The 16,812-nt window shown below is 36.7% G+C and overlaps 1 protein-coding gene across 1 annotated transcript; it reads left to right on the top strand.

The window, feature by feature from the left end:
- Nucleotides 1–550: 550 nt before the first annotated feature.
- Nucleotides 551–6,135, top strand: LOC131646075 (uncharacterized). The gene is made up of 2 exons (XM_058916238.1): nt 551–1,282; nt 5,140–6,135. The coding sequence occupies exon 2, from the start codon at nt 5,163–5,165 to the stop codon at nt 5,916–5,918; it is 756 nt and encodes a 251-aa protein (XP_058772221.1). The 5' UTR covers nt 551–1,282; nt 5,140–5,162; the 3' UTR covers nt 5,919–6,135.
- The last annotated feature ends 10,677 nt before the right edge of the window (nt 6,136–16,812 follow it).

The raw sequence follows: 16,812 nt of genomic DNA on the forward strand, positions 1-16,812 counted from the left end.
TAACTAAATATGTATCAAAACATCACCAATTTCAATTATCACATCTCATGTACACATAACAATCACATAAATGCATATATTCAAACATCACATAACCTCAATGTGACTCAATTCAAGACATGTGACTCTATGCATGTGGTACCCAATGTGGACCCAAAGTTCCACCGCTTCTGATTCATATAGAATCTAGCCACGCTTCAGATCCGGACAAGATCGAAGCCACCAAATGTAAACATATAGTTTACCGCTTTCCGAATTCACTCTAGAATTCAAGCCCGCTTGTGTTTCAAAGCAAATCCACCTGTGTTTCAAGGCACACCATGATATGAATATATGTACAATATCACAAATATATGCTGTCATACCCCAATTTTTGACCCTAAGATCCTATATCATTCACATCTCAATCACTAATCAAGAGCTTCACTTGGAAGTTTTGTTTATGGTGTTGCACTCACCTCATCAATAAGAGGGACCATCAAGCACCAATGATTGTGTATCTTGTATGCTTATACTAACCCAAATACCAAAAATATTGCTTTGTTTCTTTGTAGACTTTTGTTTTGTAGGTACCAAGCCAAGACATGCAATAAACAAGGCATTTTTCACATTTTTGACTGATGAAATCGATTTCCCTACTGGGTAAATCGATTTCCCTGCAGCAATCTTCACCAAAATCACATTCTGGACAGCATGAAATCGATTTCCCTCCTGGGTAAATCGATTTCCCTAGTGTATTTTGCGCCAATTTCTCTTCTGGAACAGAGTGAAATCGATTTCCTTCCTGGGTAAATCGATTTCCTTCAGGCAAAATTCAAAAAATATAAGGAGGGAAGCTTGACATCATTTTGGCACCTTTTTCTTTGATCATTTTACCAATTTTCCACCTCATCAAAATTAACTCCTTCATTAAACCCACTTAAACCTCATTTTACCTTTTCTTACCATTTAAACACCACTTTAATCATCAATTAAACACAAGCTAATTACCAAAGGCCAAATGACCAAATTGCCACTACTCTTGCTCCAATTCTATAAATAGAGGCCTTGCCTCTCTCATTTCTCAAGCTTTGAGAGCCAACAAATCCCTTGCAATTTCTCTCCTCATCCCTACCAAATTCACCAAAGCTCTTTTTCTTTCATAAAGTTTGTGAGTCACATCTTGAACCTCACAAACTTTGAGCTAAGCCACCATCCATTTCACTCTTTTTTCTTCAATTGTTGAGAGATCAAGATTTGTGTTGGTGATTCTTGAAGTAGATCCAAGTTTGTGCAAGATTTGGTAAATTCTCTTCATCCTTTTTGTGTATCATGATGTAGATCCTTTGTGGTTTGTGTTCAATGCATCTTTGATGCTATATTGGTGCTATTTGTTGTTGATTTGATGGAAAATTCGTGCTCCAATTGATGTGTGATCATAAGGTGTTTGTATGTTTGTTCAAGTCAAGTTTTATGCCTCTAAATGCTGTTTTTGCTGGATTTTGCACTGAGGAAATCGATTTCCTTAAGGCTGAAATCGATTTCCTGCTGAACGTAACTTGTTTTTTTTGAAAACTGCACTATGGAAATCGATTTCCCCCTGCATGAAATCGATTTCCTGCTGGCAGAATGTGGTTTTTTGCCTTTTTTATGCTTGTTTTGGTTTCCTACTTCCTCCACTTCATTAATATCATTGGATCTAGGATGTTGATAGGTTTGAAATGACCTAATCCATAATATTAGATGAATGATATTAATGATAGTGTGAGTTGATTATCTTTTGTGTTTTCATTCTTATTTTCATCTTATCTTTCTTTTGATCGATGAAAGTCTTAACATCTTGAGAATTCTATGGATTCTTGATGAAGACTAGATCAATTTGTGTTCATTGTTATCTCTTCATCTTATCTTTCTTTTGATCGATGAAAGTCTTAACATCTTGAGAATTCTATGGATTCTTGATGAAGACTAGATCAATTTGTGTTCATTGTTATCTCTTCATCTTATCTTTCTTTTGATCGATGAAAGTCTTAACATCTTGAGAATTCTATGGATTCTTGATGAAGACTAGATCAATTTGTTTTCTTTCTTGTGATTATCTTTTGTGGATTTTATTCTTCTTCCTCCATTTCATTAATATCATTGGATCTAGGATGTTGATAGGTTTGAAAGAACCAAATCCATAATATTAGATGAATGATATTAATGATAGTGTGAGTTGATTATCTTTATGCATTTTATCTTCTCCTTCTCTTTTTTTTTCTTTTGATCGATGAAAGTCTTAATACTTTGAGAATTCTTATGGATTCTTAGTAAAGACTAGATCGTTACCTATTTTCTTTTCGTGCGGTATTGCTTTCGGAAGGCGATCTACATATCGTTCTTCTCGCATGCATTAGCACATAAAGTTTTGACCGGCCTCGTTGTAGGGTGATTTCTACATAAATCACTTGGCGATCTGCTTAACATAGCGCAATATTTCGTGTCCCGAATAAAAAAGATCAAACATGGAAGAGAATTGTATGCGGTTGATTTAAGACTTGTGGAGGTTTTTATCGTGTAGTCGCTATGATTTTATCAAGCTTCTGATAAGCCCCATTGACTTTAAATCCGAGTACATCATTCACTCACCATAGATCTTCCTACTAACTTTGATAACATACTTGACAAGTTTCAAGATGGTTATCTTTAACATTTAACAACTAACTTTAATTTCCGCACCTTTACTATATCGCTCTTTATATTACCGCTCTTTATATTTCTCGCCTTATCGCTTTACTTTATCATTTCATCATATTTACTTTCCGCCATTTTCTCTTTGTCCATTTGGACGTTTATAATTCCGTCATTTTCTCTTTGTCCACTTGGACATATGTTTATGCTTCTGTTATTTTTCTTTTGTCCACTTGGACCATACTCTATTTTTCTTGCTAAAACACTAATAAATAATCAAAATCTAAAAAATACATAAGGTTCTCTTTGGACTATCGGTTACTATCCCTAGCACTTTGGAGATTCGGACTTATGGACCTAGTACCTATGGACTCATTCTATTACTATCCTGTGATTGTTCTGTCTGTCTGGCATTGTTCTGTTGTATGTTTATGTGTGCAGGTATTTCCTTGAAAGCCCTTGATGGTTAATTCCAAGGCATTGATATAAGGATTTTACCCAAAAACAGCCGTTACTCTGCCCGATTTTCGTCAGAACCTTAATGTGCTTAATGCAAAGTGGTGCTAAGACAATAAGTTCATCTGGATCCCCAAGTGTTAATGTGTTGGTATTGATAAATCCAAAGGATGGGAAAACTACCTTGGCTCTTAATGTCAAGTGTTGGCTTCTTACTTGGTTAGGCCGTTTCTTTCCTTAGCTTTTATTTTACGCAATAGGATAGCCTCTTCATCTCCTTCCCATTCTTAAATTTTCAAAATCTTCTCCCTTTTTCAAAAAATATTCTTATGTTTGCAATCTTTTCAAAACCTTTTCTTTAAAAATATCTTTCGCCCTTAGTGGCTTTTCTTCAAAAGTTTAGACACCGTTAACTGTCGAAACGAGTGGTTATACCCCACGATTTTGAAATTGATTGATAATAACGAGATCTTTTCCGCGTGAGAGAGCTAGTGGCATACTCGTTGATTTTATCCGAGTTGGAGCCCTTCCTTCATTTGCGATGCAAAGAACTTGTTTGTTCTCATGCTCAAGATCAATGGCTGAGTATTTCTCTCTAACGACACCAAAGTGTTTATTCGTTTTTAAAACGTTTTTCCCAAAAGCGGAACTACATTAGCTCTGACTTCTCCATTGCACCAAGGAGGTATGTAGGCCCAAAGCTTAACGCTTTGCCGAGCTTATTTTAAAAATAAAACAAACCGTTTTTTAGCACACACACAACACAGATTTTCAAAAAGGTTCCCGTAGAGTACCACGGATATGAGGGGTGCTTTAAACCTTCCCCTCATATAATCAACACCCGAACCTGAGTTCTCTTTCTTGTTTTAAAAAAACAAAACTTTGGGTTTTACGTTCTTTTCCCTTTTCCTTTGAAAAAATAAAGCGCGGTGGCGATTTCAAAACGGAATATTGATTCGAGTCAATCCCATGGCTTTGATGTCAGATTTTCCCCGCTACAGAAAAATGGCGACTTCACTGGGGATCCAGTTTTAAGTGTGTTAAGCCTATTTTTGTTTATCTGTGTGTTTTTATCTGTATATATTGTTGTGTGCTTTGTTTGTTTATCTTCTTTTTTTTTTCTTTTTGGTGCTCGATGGTTCCTCTGTGATGAGATAAAGTTCTAACCCGAACTTTGGTGAGTAACTTGAGATAGGAGGTGGTAAGACCAATAGTCGCATGTCAGGAGCAATCCTTACCATGAGCGTCATATGGTGGAACCCCAATCAGTGGAGGCCTCATGGAAGGTAGTAGAGGTTGTTACGAACCATCGTGATAACGCTATTACTTTCAATAGTGAGTGTCCGTAGAAGCTGAATGACCTAGAACCCTTTTAACCAATCTAAGCCTTTTAGGATGTAGTGCAGAAACAAGATCAAGTACCAATTTGAGCTTGTTGTCATGCGATACTACGCTCAGACGAGGTCTTTTTAGGCATATTATTGGCGCCCATGAGCAATTGTGCGTGCCGGTAATATCCGATAGAAGATTGAAAACTCTGGGAACCTTTGTAGAACCCGATTGGCAGGTACAAAACTCCTTAGATCATACCTTTTGGGATGGGTAGACCCATGGCTCCATGCTCGTGACGTCGAACCTTTAAACTATGATCTTATGTGACCTTGCGTGCTCTTGATTGTGATTGATGCACAAACCATGCATTCATGCATCCATGAAAACTCTTTTTCTTTTGATTTTCAAGGAACTTAGAGGTCTTTCCTTGTAAACATCATAAGTTTCATCAAACTCAATGGATCTTGGGTGTTGATGGGGTGAAAACTCTAATCCACCAAAATGGATGATTGATTTTGATGATAACTTAATCGAAGCTTTAGTCCAATGTTTGAGTGTTTTCAAGTTAATATCTCAAGTTCCTTGAAACTCAAATAAAAAAAACAAATTATTTGCATTGCATGCATCATTCTGCATTTGGTCTTGCTCTCTAAAGAAGTTTTTTCCAGAGCCTTATTTCCTTTCTCCTGGTATCATCAGTGCAACGCTCGTGCTAAGAAGAAATGGAAAGTATCAAACAAGAGATTCTTGAACTCCGCAAAGAGGTGGTTACTTTGAAGGCTGGTATGGAGCATCTGACTGCTCTGGTTGAGGCTCTAGTTGCTGCCCAAGTCAATCCTCCTATGATGGAAGAAAGGATGGCAAAGGTCTTTCTTGAAACTCTGAACTCGTTCTTTCCCAAGGGGACAGTAGTCAGTACACCTGCTGACTTCCACAGAGAGGTGGGTATGAAAGCGCTTCTAGAAAAGGATGTCCGAAAGGAATGTTTGTTTGAAGAAGGTAACTCAGCTGGTAGTGTGAAGAAGTTTGGTAATGACTTTTCAAAGAAGAGAATCAGGGGAGGAAACAATCATCATCAACATCATCATGTTTCCTATATCATTCCTGTATCCAATTCAATTCATGCAACTCCAGATTATCAGCAAAGTACTCGTCAACAAGCTCCTCCACTGAATGAGCAAAATCAATCTCGAAAGCCTAATTTTGATCCTATCCCTATGACCTACACAGAATTGTTCCCTGCTCTAATTCATAAGAATTTGGTTCAGACAAGGTCACCACCTCCAATTCCAGAGAAGATTCCATGGTGGTACAATGCTGATGTTACTTGCGCTTTTCATCAGGATGCTCCCGGACACAGTTTAGAAGATTGTTGGGCTCTAAAGGTTGAAGTTCAAAGATTGACTCGTGCTGGTATTTTGTCTTTCCGAGACATTGGCCCTGATGTTCAAGCCAATTCTTTGCCAAAGCATGAATGAATCACTATTGATGGTAGCCTGAAGTTTGAAAGATGTTTCCTTCAGCACAAACCCAGATGGAGAAAGCCTTCTCAGTTTTTTTAGTATTCTTACTGATTTTCATTTGTAATATTACTTGTTTTTCAAATGCATTGTTTGCATGTAGAAACTTGTTTATTTTTGAATGTTAATGCTAATGCAACAATAATGTTTGTCTTGAAGTAATCCATTCGTTTCACTCATGTTTATTTGTTTTTATGCATTATGATACCAATTGCTTTTGCCAAACTCTTGCTTATGCAAAGATTGGAGGGAGGATGATGATCTGAAAACGCAAAATTTTCTGGTTATATGCTCTTGAATAAAACCCTGCTGATGATGTACAGGCATTGTTTCAAATTCCCAAACACCGGAGATATAAGGAAGATAATCCCTTGTTAACCCCTTTGAGCCTTGAAGTAGGAGTTTCTTTTCTAAATGAAAAACCCTAATTTTTAACCTGGGGCAGGGTAGTGTTCAGTTAATTTGACCGAGTGTTCATATTTCAAAAAGGATTGTGCATCCAAAGGTCAAGCATGTCATATCCACATCAATGGTTGGATCATGGGAAACCACAATGGTTATTCCCCGCGCATCAAAAGACTGGAAAATGTGAAACCACAATGGTTTTCCTCCATACGCCAAGGAATGAGGCAGTCACAACCCTCTCAACAAGTCAAGACAAAGTCAATATCATACGATTTGTTCAAATTAAAAGAATGAAAGAAAAAGTGAAAAAAAAAAGAAAGAAAAAAGCTCGCTAAGTCAAAAACTTGAAAACAAGTGACTTAGGCAAAAGTAAGAGCATCCCGCTGGACGACCAATTAAAAGAATTAGTCCAGGCAAAAGTTAGGAAAAAAAAAAAAAAAAAAGAGAAAAGAGTGAAAAGTGAAAAGAAAGGACTACAAAGCAAAAGTCCTCAACAATGAACAAATCTCTGTGAATACAAAAATGAAGACAAAAGGGTGACTGCTACTCCAAGAAAGCTTCATCAGGTCCTTAATGGCACAAAATCCTTTTGAGAGGTGAATACTCATGTTGAATTAACTGAACGTAGGACTGGAGAACATCACGAAGATGGGGTGGGCTAAATAAACTTTGAGCCTAAAAATCTTTTTTTCTGAAAACCGTGAACCAAGCCACGTTACAACCCTCAAAAGTCCTAATTGAAGCAGGGTTTATTTTGAGAGCATACTTAAACAAGAAAGCGTTCCTGACTCCTATCAGTTATGCTGAAAACTTGTGTTGGTATCATATGCATAAAAAATAAAAAAAATCAATGTCATCTCTTAACTAGTGATTCATTCACAAAGTTATGCGACATCTTTTCGAAACTTCAAGACTTACATAATTGTTGCATTTTCATTATCATTCTCACAATAAACATTTTTCTGCTTGTAAACATTTGTTTGACATTCAGGAAGTTTACATCTGATCATCAGTAGAAAACTAAAACATTGCCAAGGGCATGCTGTTTTCCCAGTATAATGCTTTTGCAAGTTTGATTACCATCATGGGGCAAAGCTTGAAGACTTTGTCGAGTAAAAGAATGTGCCAAGTTTAGTCAATCTGGGGCAGTTACGTCGAGATTTGATGAATCTCTCCAAGAATCTGTTGATCTGGGGCAGATTATTCCAAAGTCTTCATGATGCCAAGGATCTCCATGAATCCTCTTGAAGCAATTCCTCTCATAGACCATGTAGTCTGGGGCAAGTTGTGAATCAGAAGTTACCTTGATCACCTCATTAGCTTGAAGCACAAAGGTTGTTGCCATGACCAATCCAGAGTATGTCACTCTCTACCAAGAAGTTTTGAGACAACGGTTGACTGTTGGGTTTTCTTTCTCACCTTGTGTTGAGTTTTGAACTAAAATCCCCCGCATGTTAACTTGTTTACTTTGATGTTAACTTCTTAGTTCCTCTGCAAGTTCATAATGGTGATTTTCTCCAAGGAAATTTTCTCTGATTCCCCATAATAGAGCTTGGGGTGTTGCCCGATCTTTTGATAAGAAGGGGATGATCTGTAAATTCCTCGCAGAGACTGATAATCCTCAATGAGTTTGTTCCTCGTGGAAGAATTTTGCTTCGGTGTTCCTCCTCATCTCATTTGTTAGGATGGAATTAATCCCCAGTTGAGTTTATTCCTCAAGGGGCAAAGCTTTGTTTGGCCGTTTTTGTCCAGTTTGTTCTTGGAGCTGAACTTTGGTCTCTTGCAATACTATTTTGAACCTCTCTAGGCTGGGAAACCTAGATTGAGAAGGCATTTATTTTGCACCTCTTGAGGATTCTGCTTTCCCCAATAATGGAGAATTCATTTGTGATTGATGTTCTTATCAGATATTGAAAGGCTTATTTCCCACCAGTGTTGTCATTGCACTCCGTTGGAATTTGTACTTGAAAGCAAGAGGCAGGTTCTGTCCTTAGCATGTTTTGTTGACAACAAATGCAAGCCTCTTTATTTGAGCAAGTTTGTATGTCTCCACATATCAATCTTATCTTCAAAGCAAGTGATAATCTCTCAGGCTTTATGAACTTCTTGATTCCCAAATGGAAGAAGCTCAGCAAATGGTAAGTCGCTTCAGTATAAGTGACAGTTTGCAGTCAAGCAGAAAAAGCTCACTTTCCTTGAAAATCCCCATTGAATTTGTTTCTAGGTGGATAATATGCTTCAGTTATTCTGTTCAGATGTCTACGAACAGAATACCAGTGAGTTTTTTTTCCCTCACTTGGTCCAGTCTTTTTGAGGCAGCTTCTTTCCATTTGTTCATGGATTGAATTTTGGTTGCTGGACAATGAATATTGAGATTATGCATTTGTGTTGGCATCCTCAAATCATTATTGATTGCTCTTCACCATCAGTGATACGAAGAGGCATCTCTTTCTACCTCCAGTGGGACGTTGGTAGTTCACCTTCAGTGGAACGTTGGTGTATTTTGTTATCTTCATCGTCAGTGGTACGTCGATGTATATCTCTTTCTACCTCCAGTGGGACGTTGGTAGTTCACCTTCAGTGGAACGTTGGTGTATTTTGTTATCTTTATCATCAGTGGTACGGTGGTATACCTTCTTCATCGTCAGTGGTACGTCGATGTATATCTCTTTCTACCTCCAGTGGGACGTTGGTAGTTCACCTTCAGTGGAACGTTGGTGTATTTTGTTATCTTCATCGTCAGTGGTACGTCGATGTATATCTCTTTCTACCTCCAGTGGGACGTTGGTAGTTCACCTTCAGTGGAACGTTGGTGTATTTTGTTATCTTCATCGTCAGTGGTACGTCGATGTATATCTCTTTCTACCTCCAGTGGGACGTTGGTAGTTCACCTCCAGTGGAACGTTGGTGTATTTTGTTATCTTCATCGTCAGTGGTACGTCGATGTATATCTCCTTCTACCTCCAGTGGGACGTTGGTAGTTCACCTCCAGTGGAACGTTGGTGTATTTTGTTATCTTCATCGTCAGTGGTACGTCGATGTATATCTCCTTCTACCTCCAGTGGGACGTTGGTAGTTCACCTCCAGTGGAACGTTGGTGTATTTTGTTATCTTCATCGTCAGTGGTACGTCGATGTATATCTCCTTCTACCTCCAGTGGGACGTTGGTAGTTCACCTCCAGTGGAACGTTGGTGTATTTTGTTATCTTCATCGTCAGTGGTACGTCGATGTATATCTCCTTCTACCTCCAGTAGGACGTTGGTAGTTCACCTTCAGTGGAACGTTGGTGTATTTTGTTATCTTCATCGTCAGTGGTACGTCGATGTATTTTTCCTTCTACCTTCAGTGGGACGTTGGTATGTGTCATCGTCAGTGGTACGTCGATATATTTCTCCTTCTACCTCCAGTGGGACGTTGGTATGTGTTATCGTCAGTGGTACGTCGATGAATTATTTCTCCTTCTACCTTTAGTGGAACGTGGGTATGTGTTATCATCAGTGGTACGGTGGTATATCTCTCTTCATGACATCAGTGGTACGGTGGCGTATTTCTCTTCAATACCTTCAGTGGAACGTTGGTATGTGTTATCGTTAGTGGTACGGCGGTACATCTCTTCATCAGTGGTACGATGGTCTGATTTCTGTTAACAGATGATGGGTATTCAGATGCATACTTTCTCATCCCCAGTGAAAGAGGATGACCCCTTTTCTCATCCCCAGTGAAAGAGGATGCTCTAACCTCTCTGACGCGAAGTGTTTCCCCAGAGAAATTTCTTTTCCCACTAAAAGTTCCGTCTCCAACAAAGTCTTGCCTTCCTCAGAGGAGTTCCTACTTGCAAGACATCTGTTTCCCCAGCGGAGTTATATCAAGACATTTGTTTTCCCCAGTGGATCACCTGATACTCCCCAGTGTTATCATTATCATCACATGCATTCATTAACATTGCATTGCATCTTAGGATCAAAAATTGTGTTTTATATATTTAAGTCTCTTCGATTTTTGTCAAAACGAAGATTTCCAATCATCGTATCTCCAAATCGAAGAAACTTAAATAGGGGCATCTGTCATACCCCAATTTTTGACCCTAAGATCCTATATCATTCACATCTCAATCACTAATCAAGAGCTTCACTTGGAAGTTTTGTTTATGGTGTTGCACTCACCTCATCAATAAGAGGGACCATCAAGCACCAATGATTGTGTATCTTGTATGCTTATACTAACCCAAATACCAAAAATATTGCTTTGTTTCTTTGTAGACTTTTGTTTTGTAGGTACCAAGCCAAGACATGCAATAAACAAGGCATTTTTCACATTTTTGACTGATGAAATCGATTTCCCTACTAGGTAAATCGATTTCCCTGCAGCAATCTTCACCAAAATCACATTCTGGACAGCATGAAATCGATTTCCCTCCTGGGTAAATCGATTTCCCTAGTGTATTTTGCGCCAATTTCTCTTCTGGAACAGAGTGAAATCGATTTCCTTCCTGGGTAAATCGATTTCCTTCAGGCAAAATTCAAAAAATATAAGGAGGGAAGCTTGACATCATTTTGGCACCTTTTTCTTTGATCATTTTACCAATTTTCCACCTCATCAAAATTAACTCCTTCATTAAACCCACTTAAACCTCATTTTACCTTTTCTTACCATTTAAACACCACTTTAATCATCAATTAAACACAAGCTAATTACCAAAGGCCAAATGACCAAATTGCCACTACTCTTGCTCCAATTCTATAAATAGAGGCCTTGCCTCTCTCATTTCTCAAGCTTTGAGAGCCAACAAATCCCTTGCAATTTCTCTCCTCATCCCTACCAAATTCACCAAAGCTCTTTTTCTTTCATAAAGTTTGTGAGTCACATCTTGAACCTCACAAACTTTGAGCTAAGCCACCATCCATTTCACTCTTTTTTCTTCAATTGTTGAGAGATCAAGATTTGTGTTGGTGATTCTTGAAGTAGATCCAAGTTTGTGCAAGATTTGGTAAATTCTCTTCATCCTTTTTGTGTATCATGATGTAGATCCTTTGTGGTTTGTGTTCAATGCATCTTTGATGCTATATTGGTGCTATTTGTTGTTGATTTGATGGAAAATTCGTGCTCCAATTGATGTGTGATCATAAGGTGTTTGTATGTTTGTTCAAGTCAAGTTTTATGCCTCTAAATGCTGTTTTTGCTGGATTTTGCACTGAGGAAATCGATTTCCTTAAGGCTGAAATCGATTTCCTGCTGAACGTAACTTGTTTTTTTTGAAAACTGCACTATGGAAATCGATTTCCCCCTGCATGAAATCGATTTCCTGCTGGCAGAATGTGGTTTTTTGCCTTTTTTATGCTTGTTTTGGTTTCCTACTTCCTCCACTTCATTAATATCATTGGATCTAGGATGTTGATAGGTTTGAAATGACCTAATCCATAATATTAGATGAATGATATTAATGATAGTGTGAGTTGATTATCTTTTGTGTTTTCATTCTTATTTTCATCTTATCTTTCTTTTGATCGATGAAAGTCTTAACATCTTGAGAATTCTATGGATTCTTGATGAAGACTAGATCAATTTGTGTTCATTGTTATCTCTTCATCTTATCTTTCTTTTGATCGATGAAAGTCTTAACATCTTGAGAATTCTATGGATTCTTGATGAAGACTAGATCAATTTGTGTTCATTGTTATCTCTTCATCTTATCTTTCTTTTGATCGATGAAAGTCTTAACATCTTGAGAATTCTATGGATTCTTGATGAAGACTAGATCAATTTGTTTTCTTTCTTGTGATTATCTTTTGTGGATTTTATTCTTCTTCCTCCATTTCATTAATATCATTGGATCTAGGATGTTGATAGGTTTGAAAGAACCAAATCCATAATATTAGATGAATGATATTAATGATAGTGTGAGTTGATTATCTTTATGCATTTTATCTTCTCCTTCTCTTTTTTTTTCTTTTGATCGATGAAAGTCTTAATACTTTGAGAATTCTTATGGATTCTTAGTAAAGACTAGATCGTTACCTATTTTCTTTTCGTGCGGTATTGCTTTCGGAAGGCGATCTACATATCGTTCTTCTCGCATGCATTAGCACATAAAGTTTTGACCGGCCTCGTTGTAGGGTGATTTCTACATAAATCACTTGGCGATCTGCTTAACATAGCGCAATATTTCGTGTCCCGAATAAAAAAGATCAAACATGGAAGAGAATTGTATGCGGTTGATTTAAGACTTGTGGAGGTTTTTATCGTGTAGTCGCTATGATTTTATCAAGCTTCTGATAAGCCCCATTGACTTTAAATCCGAGTACATCATTCACTCACTATAGATCTTCCTACTAACTTTGATAACATACTTGACAAGTTTCAAGATGGTTATCTTTAACATTTAACAACTAACTTTAATTTCCGCACCTTTACTATATCGCTCTTTATATTACCGCTCTTTATATTTCTCGCCTTATCGCTTTACTTTATCATTTCATCATATTTACTTTCCGCCATTTTCTCTTTGTCCATTTGGACGTTTATAATTCCGTCATTTTCTCTTTGTCCACTTGGACATATGTTTATGCTTCTGTTATTTTTCTTTTGTCCACTTGGACCATACTCTATTTTTCTTGCTAAAACACTAATAAATAATCAAAATCTAAAAAATACATAAGGTTCTCTTTGGACTATCGGTTACTATCCCTAGCACTTTGGAGATTCGGACTTATGGACCTAGTACCTATGGACTCATTCTATTACTATCCTGTGATTGTTCTGTCTGTCTGGCATTGTTCTGTTGTATGTTTATGTGTGCAGGTATTTCCTTGAAAGCCCTTGATGGTTAATTCCAAGGCATTGATATAAGGATTTTACCCAAAAACAGCCGTTACTCTGCCCGATTTTCGTCAGAACCTTAATGTGCTTAATGCAAAGTGGTGCTAAGACAATAAGTTCATCTGGATCCCCAAGTGTTAATGTGTTGGTATTGATAAATCCAAAGGATGGGAAAACTACCTTGGCTCTTAATGTCAAGTGTTGGCTTCTTACTTGGTTAGGCCGTTTCTTTCCTTAGCTTTTATTTTACGCAATAGGATAGCCTCTTCATCTCCTTCCCATTCTTAAATTTTCAAAATCTTCTCCCTTTTTCAAAAAATATTCTTATGTTTGCAATCTTTTCAAAACCTTTTCTTTAAAAATATCTTTCGCCCTTAGTGGCTTTTCTTCAAAAGTTTAGACACCGTTAACTGTCGAAACGAGTGGTTATACCCCACGATTTTGAAATTGATTGATAATAACGAGATCTTTTCCGCGTGAGAGAGCTAGTGGCATACTCGTTGATTTTATCCGAGTTGGAGCCCTTCCTTCATTTGCGATGCAAAGAACTTGTTTGTTCTCATGCTCAAGATCAATGGCTGAGTATTTCTCTCTAACGACACCAAAGTGTTTATTCGTTTTTAAAACGTTTTTCCCAAAAGCGGAACTACATTAGCTCTGACTTCTCCATTGCACCAAGGAGGTATGTAGGCCCAAAGCTTAACGCTTTGCCGAGCTTATTTTAAAAATAAAACAAACCGTTTTTTAGCACACACACAACACAGATTTTCAAAAAGGTTCCCGTAGAGTACCACGGATATGAGGGGTGCTTTAAACCTTCCCCTCATATAATCAACACCCGAACCTGAGTTCTCTTTCTTGTTTTAAAAAAACAAAACTTTGGGTTTTACGTTCTTTTCCCTTTTCCTTTGAAAAAATAAAGCGCGGTGGCGATTTCAAAACGGAATATTGATTCGAGTCAATCCCATGGCTTCGATGTCAGATTTTCCCCGCTACATATGCAATTAAGATCATCTCTACCATATTAACTTTCCACATATCACAATAATTCAACTCTATGAATTATCCACCAATTGTACACAACATTCGCAACACACACACACATCATTAACATATAAGAGGCCAATTAATCAATTATGATTCACAAAATCCAATTAACACTAGTATCCATACTATCTCATGTCAATCTACATTTACCACATATATATATATATATATATGAATATACACATTATCAAAACAACATCATTGGTATAACAATATATTATTCTCAACATACTGTAATTTACCGATAAACCGAATAAGTCATCCAAGTCCAAACATAATCTGATTAAATAGACTCGTCGCAATTAATTCAATTATTAGTTTAACCAATTAATATCAAACTATATTAATTTAATTCACTTTTATTTCTACTCCATTTCCAATTTCTAGCATTCTATTGCTTAAGACCATTTTTATTAAAAAGAATATCGCGCTAGCTTTCTAACGCCTCGAACGGAGACTCAAACAGAGTTACGGTTCTAAAGATATGAATTGTTAAAGTTTCAACGAAAAAGCAAACACCGACATCATACACTAACAACTCTAAACATGTCAAAATTACACTAAACAAATAAAAGTATGACTCTTAATAACCCAAAACAACTCTGACAACTTATTGTCAACTCTAACAACTCTATTGACAACTCTAACAACTCCATTGACAATTCTATTAAATTATTATAATTTATTTATAAAGAATATTTAAATCAAACACAATTTCGGTCGATTCGTAAAATATCACAATTTAAACAAAATAACACCACCACGTTAATCTACTAATTAAACTTAGCTACCACGTCAATTTTCATCAAATTCCGGACAACTAAATAAACCGCTTAATTCGACTATTTCTATCAAACGGGATTGTTTTGTATTTTATTAGTTCTATTTTGACTACTGTTATAAAGTTCCTACTTTTCTAATATATATCAATCTAAAACCATGCTTCATTTCCTTGTATTACTTCCATTTTCATATTTAAGTAACAGCAACCTTATGAAATGAAACAAGGCACGAACATAATATGTGAAACAGAAAAGGAATAAGTTACAGCATGGTATAAAGAAATAGCAATGAAACAAAAGGAAAATAGGTTCTCCACACACAAGCAACCCGTCTTGGGCTCTCTTGCCGATGACCGCCAATAACCAAAAATAAAAATGAAGGAACAATGGAAGTATTAGCTTGAGACGGCCTTCTAAAAAAAACAGGGATTCGTTCATTTCGGTTTCCATTCTAGATTTTCATATAACGAAGTTACAACACAGAATCATTTTTGGACAACAATTTATGAACACAACAACTTGGATTCAATCGATTTTATAGTAAAATTCTACTTCAAACAATCAATTAACACAAACAATTGGAACAACCTAAATCCCTAAATCCTCATACAAAGTTTCATAAGCCCCATTATAGGAAGAGAGTCTCACCCTTACCTTATCAATGGAAGCAACTCAATGGGTCTATAATTGCATCTTTACTTGCCACCATGGATGAAAAATCTTCAAGCTTCTTCTTCTTCTCCGTAGTCTTGCCTCTTTCTCCTCTATTCTTGTTTCTTCATTATGACAACTCCCCCTTTCCAAAATCTCTAAAACCCTAATATAAAACCAATTGGGCTTAGTGTTTAAATCCTCTCTTTATTTAATATCCTCCAAAATCAATTTAGGCCCAATAAGAGATATAACTCAAATAATCAATTATATCACTTATAATAATAATTTCTTCAATATAATAATTCCGACTTATAAATAATATTAATCTTAATATTATTTCCCGACTATCCCACTTCAATTTATATAATTCCAAATACGCCCTTAAATAACACCGACAATCCAAATTAGACTAAATCAAATATTTAAATCCTTAAATAATTTAATTAATCAATTTAATTAACTGCGGGGTGTTACAAATTTCCCCCACTTAGAATATTTTCGTCCTCGAAAATTCGCTCAACACCATCCAAACACAAACCTCGTATCCAAATCTCAAATCTCCAAATAGCGCTTGGTAACACTTCGTCACAACAACGATTCTCATGAACACAAACACATTATAGTTCTTACCAGTTTTGCAATAATAAACGACTTAATGCAGTATTCCTGGCGTATCACACTTATTCCAATAGTCCATCAAAATAACTCATCTTTATCGACTTCTGGCATATAGTTTCATACTCCCTCAAGTCTTACAATAACCGTGTCACATAAGCTTCCGCTGCTCAACTTTGATAATTCTCTTTTAAATCACTATCCTCAAAAAAAAAAAAAATTGTCAACTTATATGGTTCACAATTCTCAATCCAATACAGACTTTCCTCATTACTCATCCTCACATCGTTGTTCACTTGATATTTCCAATCTGTCACTTTGCGACACTCGCTTGCATAAAACGTACCACACCGATTGTTAATCTCATCTAATTCTTACTTAACGATTCCTCTTACCAAGCTACACCAACTGATGAGCGACTAACTTCACGATAAAAATATAAAAAATCTTTCCACACTATTAGGACAACAAGACAAATCTATAACATCCAACACAAGTTTCGTTTACCATTAACAATAGATTGAGGGTGATC

Source organism: Vicia villosa, linkage group LG2 (genome assembly GCF_029867415.1).
Source record: "Vicia villosa cultivar HV-30 ecotype Madison, WI linkage group LG2, Vvil1.0, whole genome shotgun sequence".
Lineage (NCBI taxonomy): Eukaryota > Viridiplantae > Streptophyta > Magnoliopsida > Fabales > Fabaceae > Vicia > Vicia villosa.

Bases quoted from the DNA above. Each gene is read 5' to 3' on its own strand.
- LOC131646075 (XM_058916238.1), top strand. From the start codon at position 5,163: ATGGAAAGTATCAAACAAGAGATTCTTGAACTCCGCAAAGAGGTGGTT.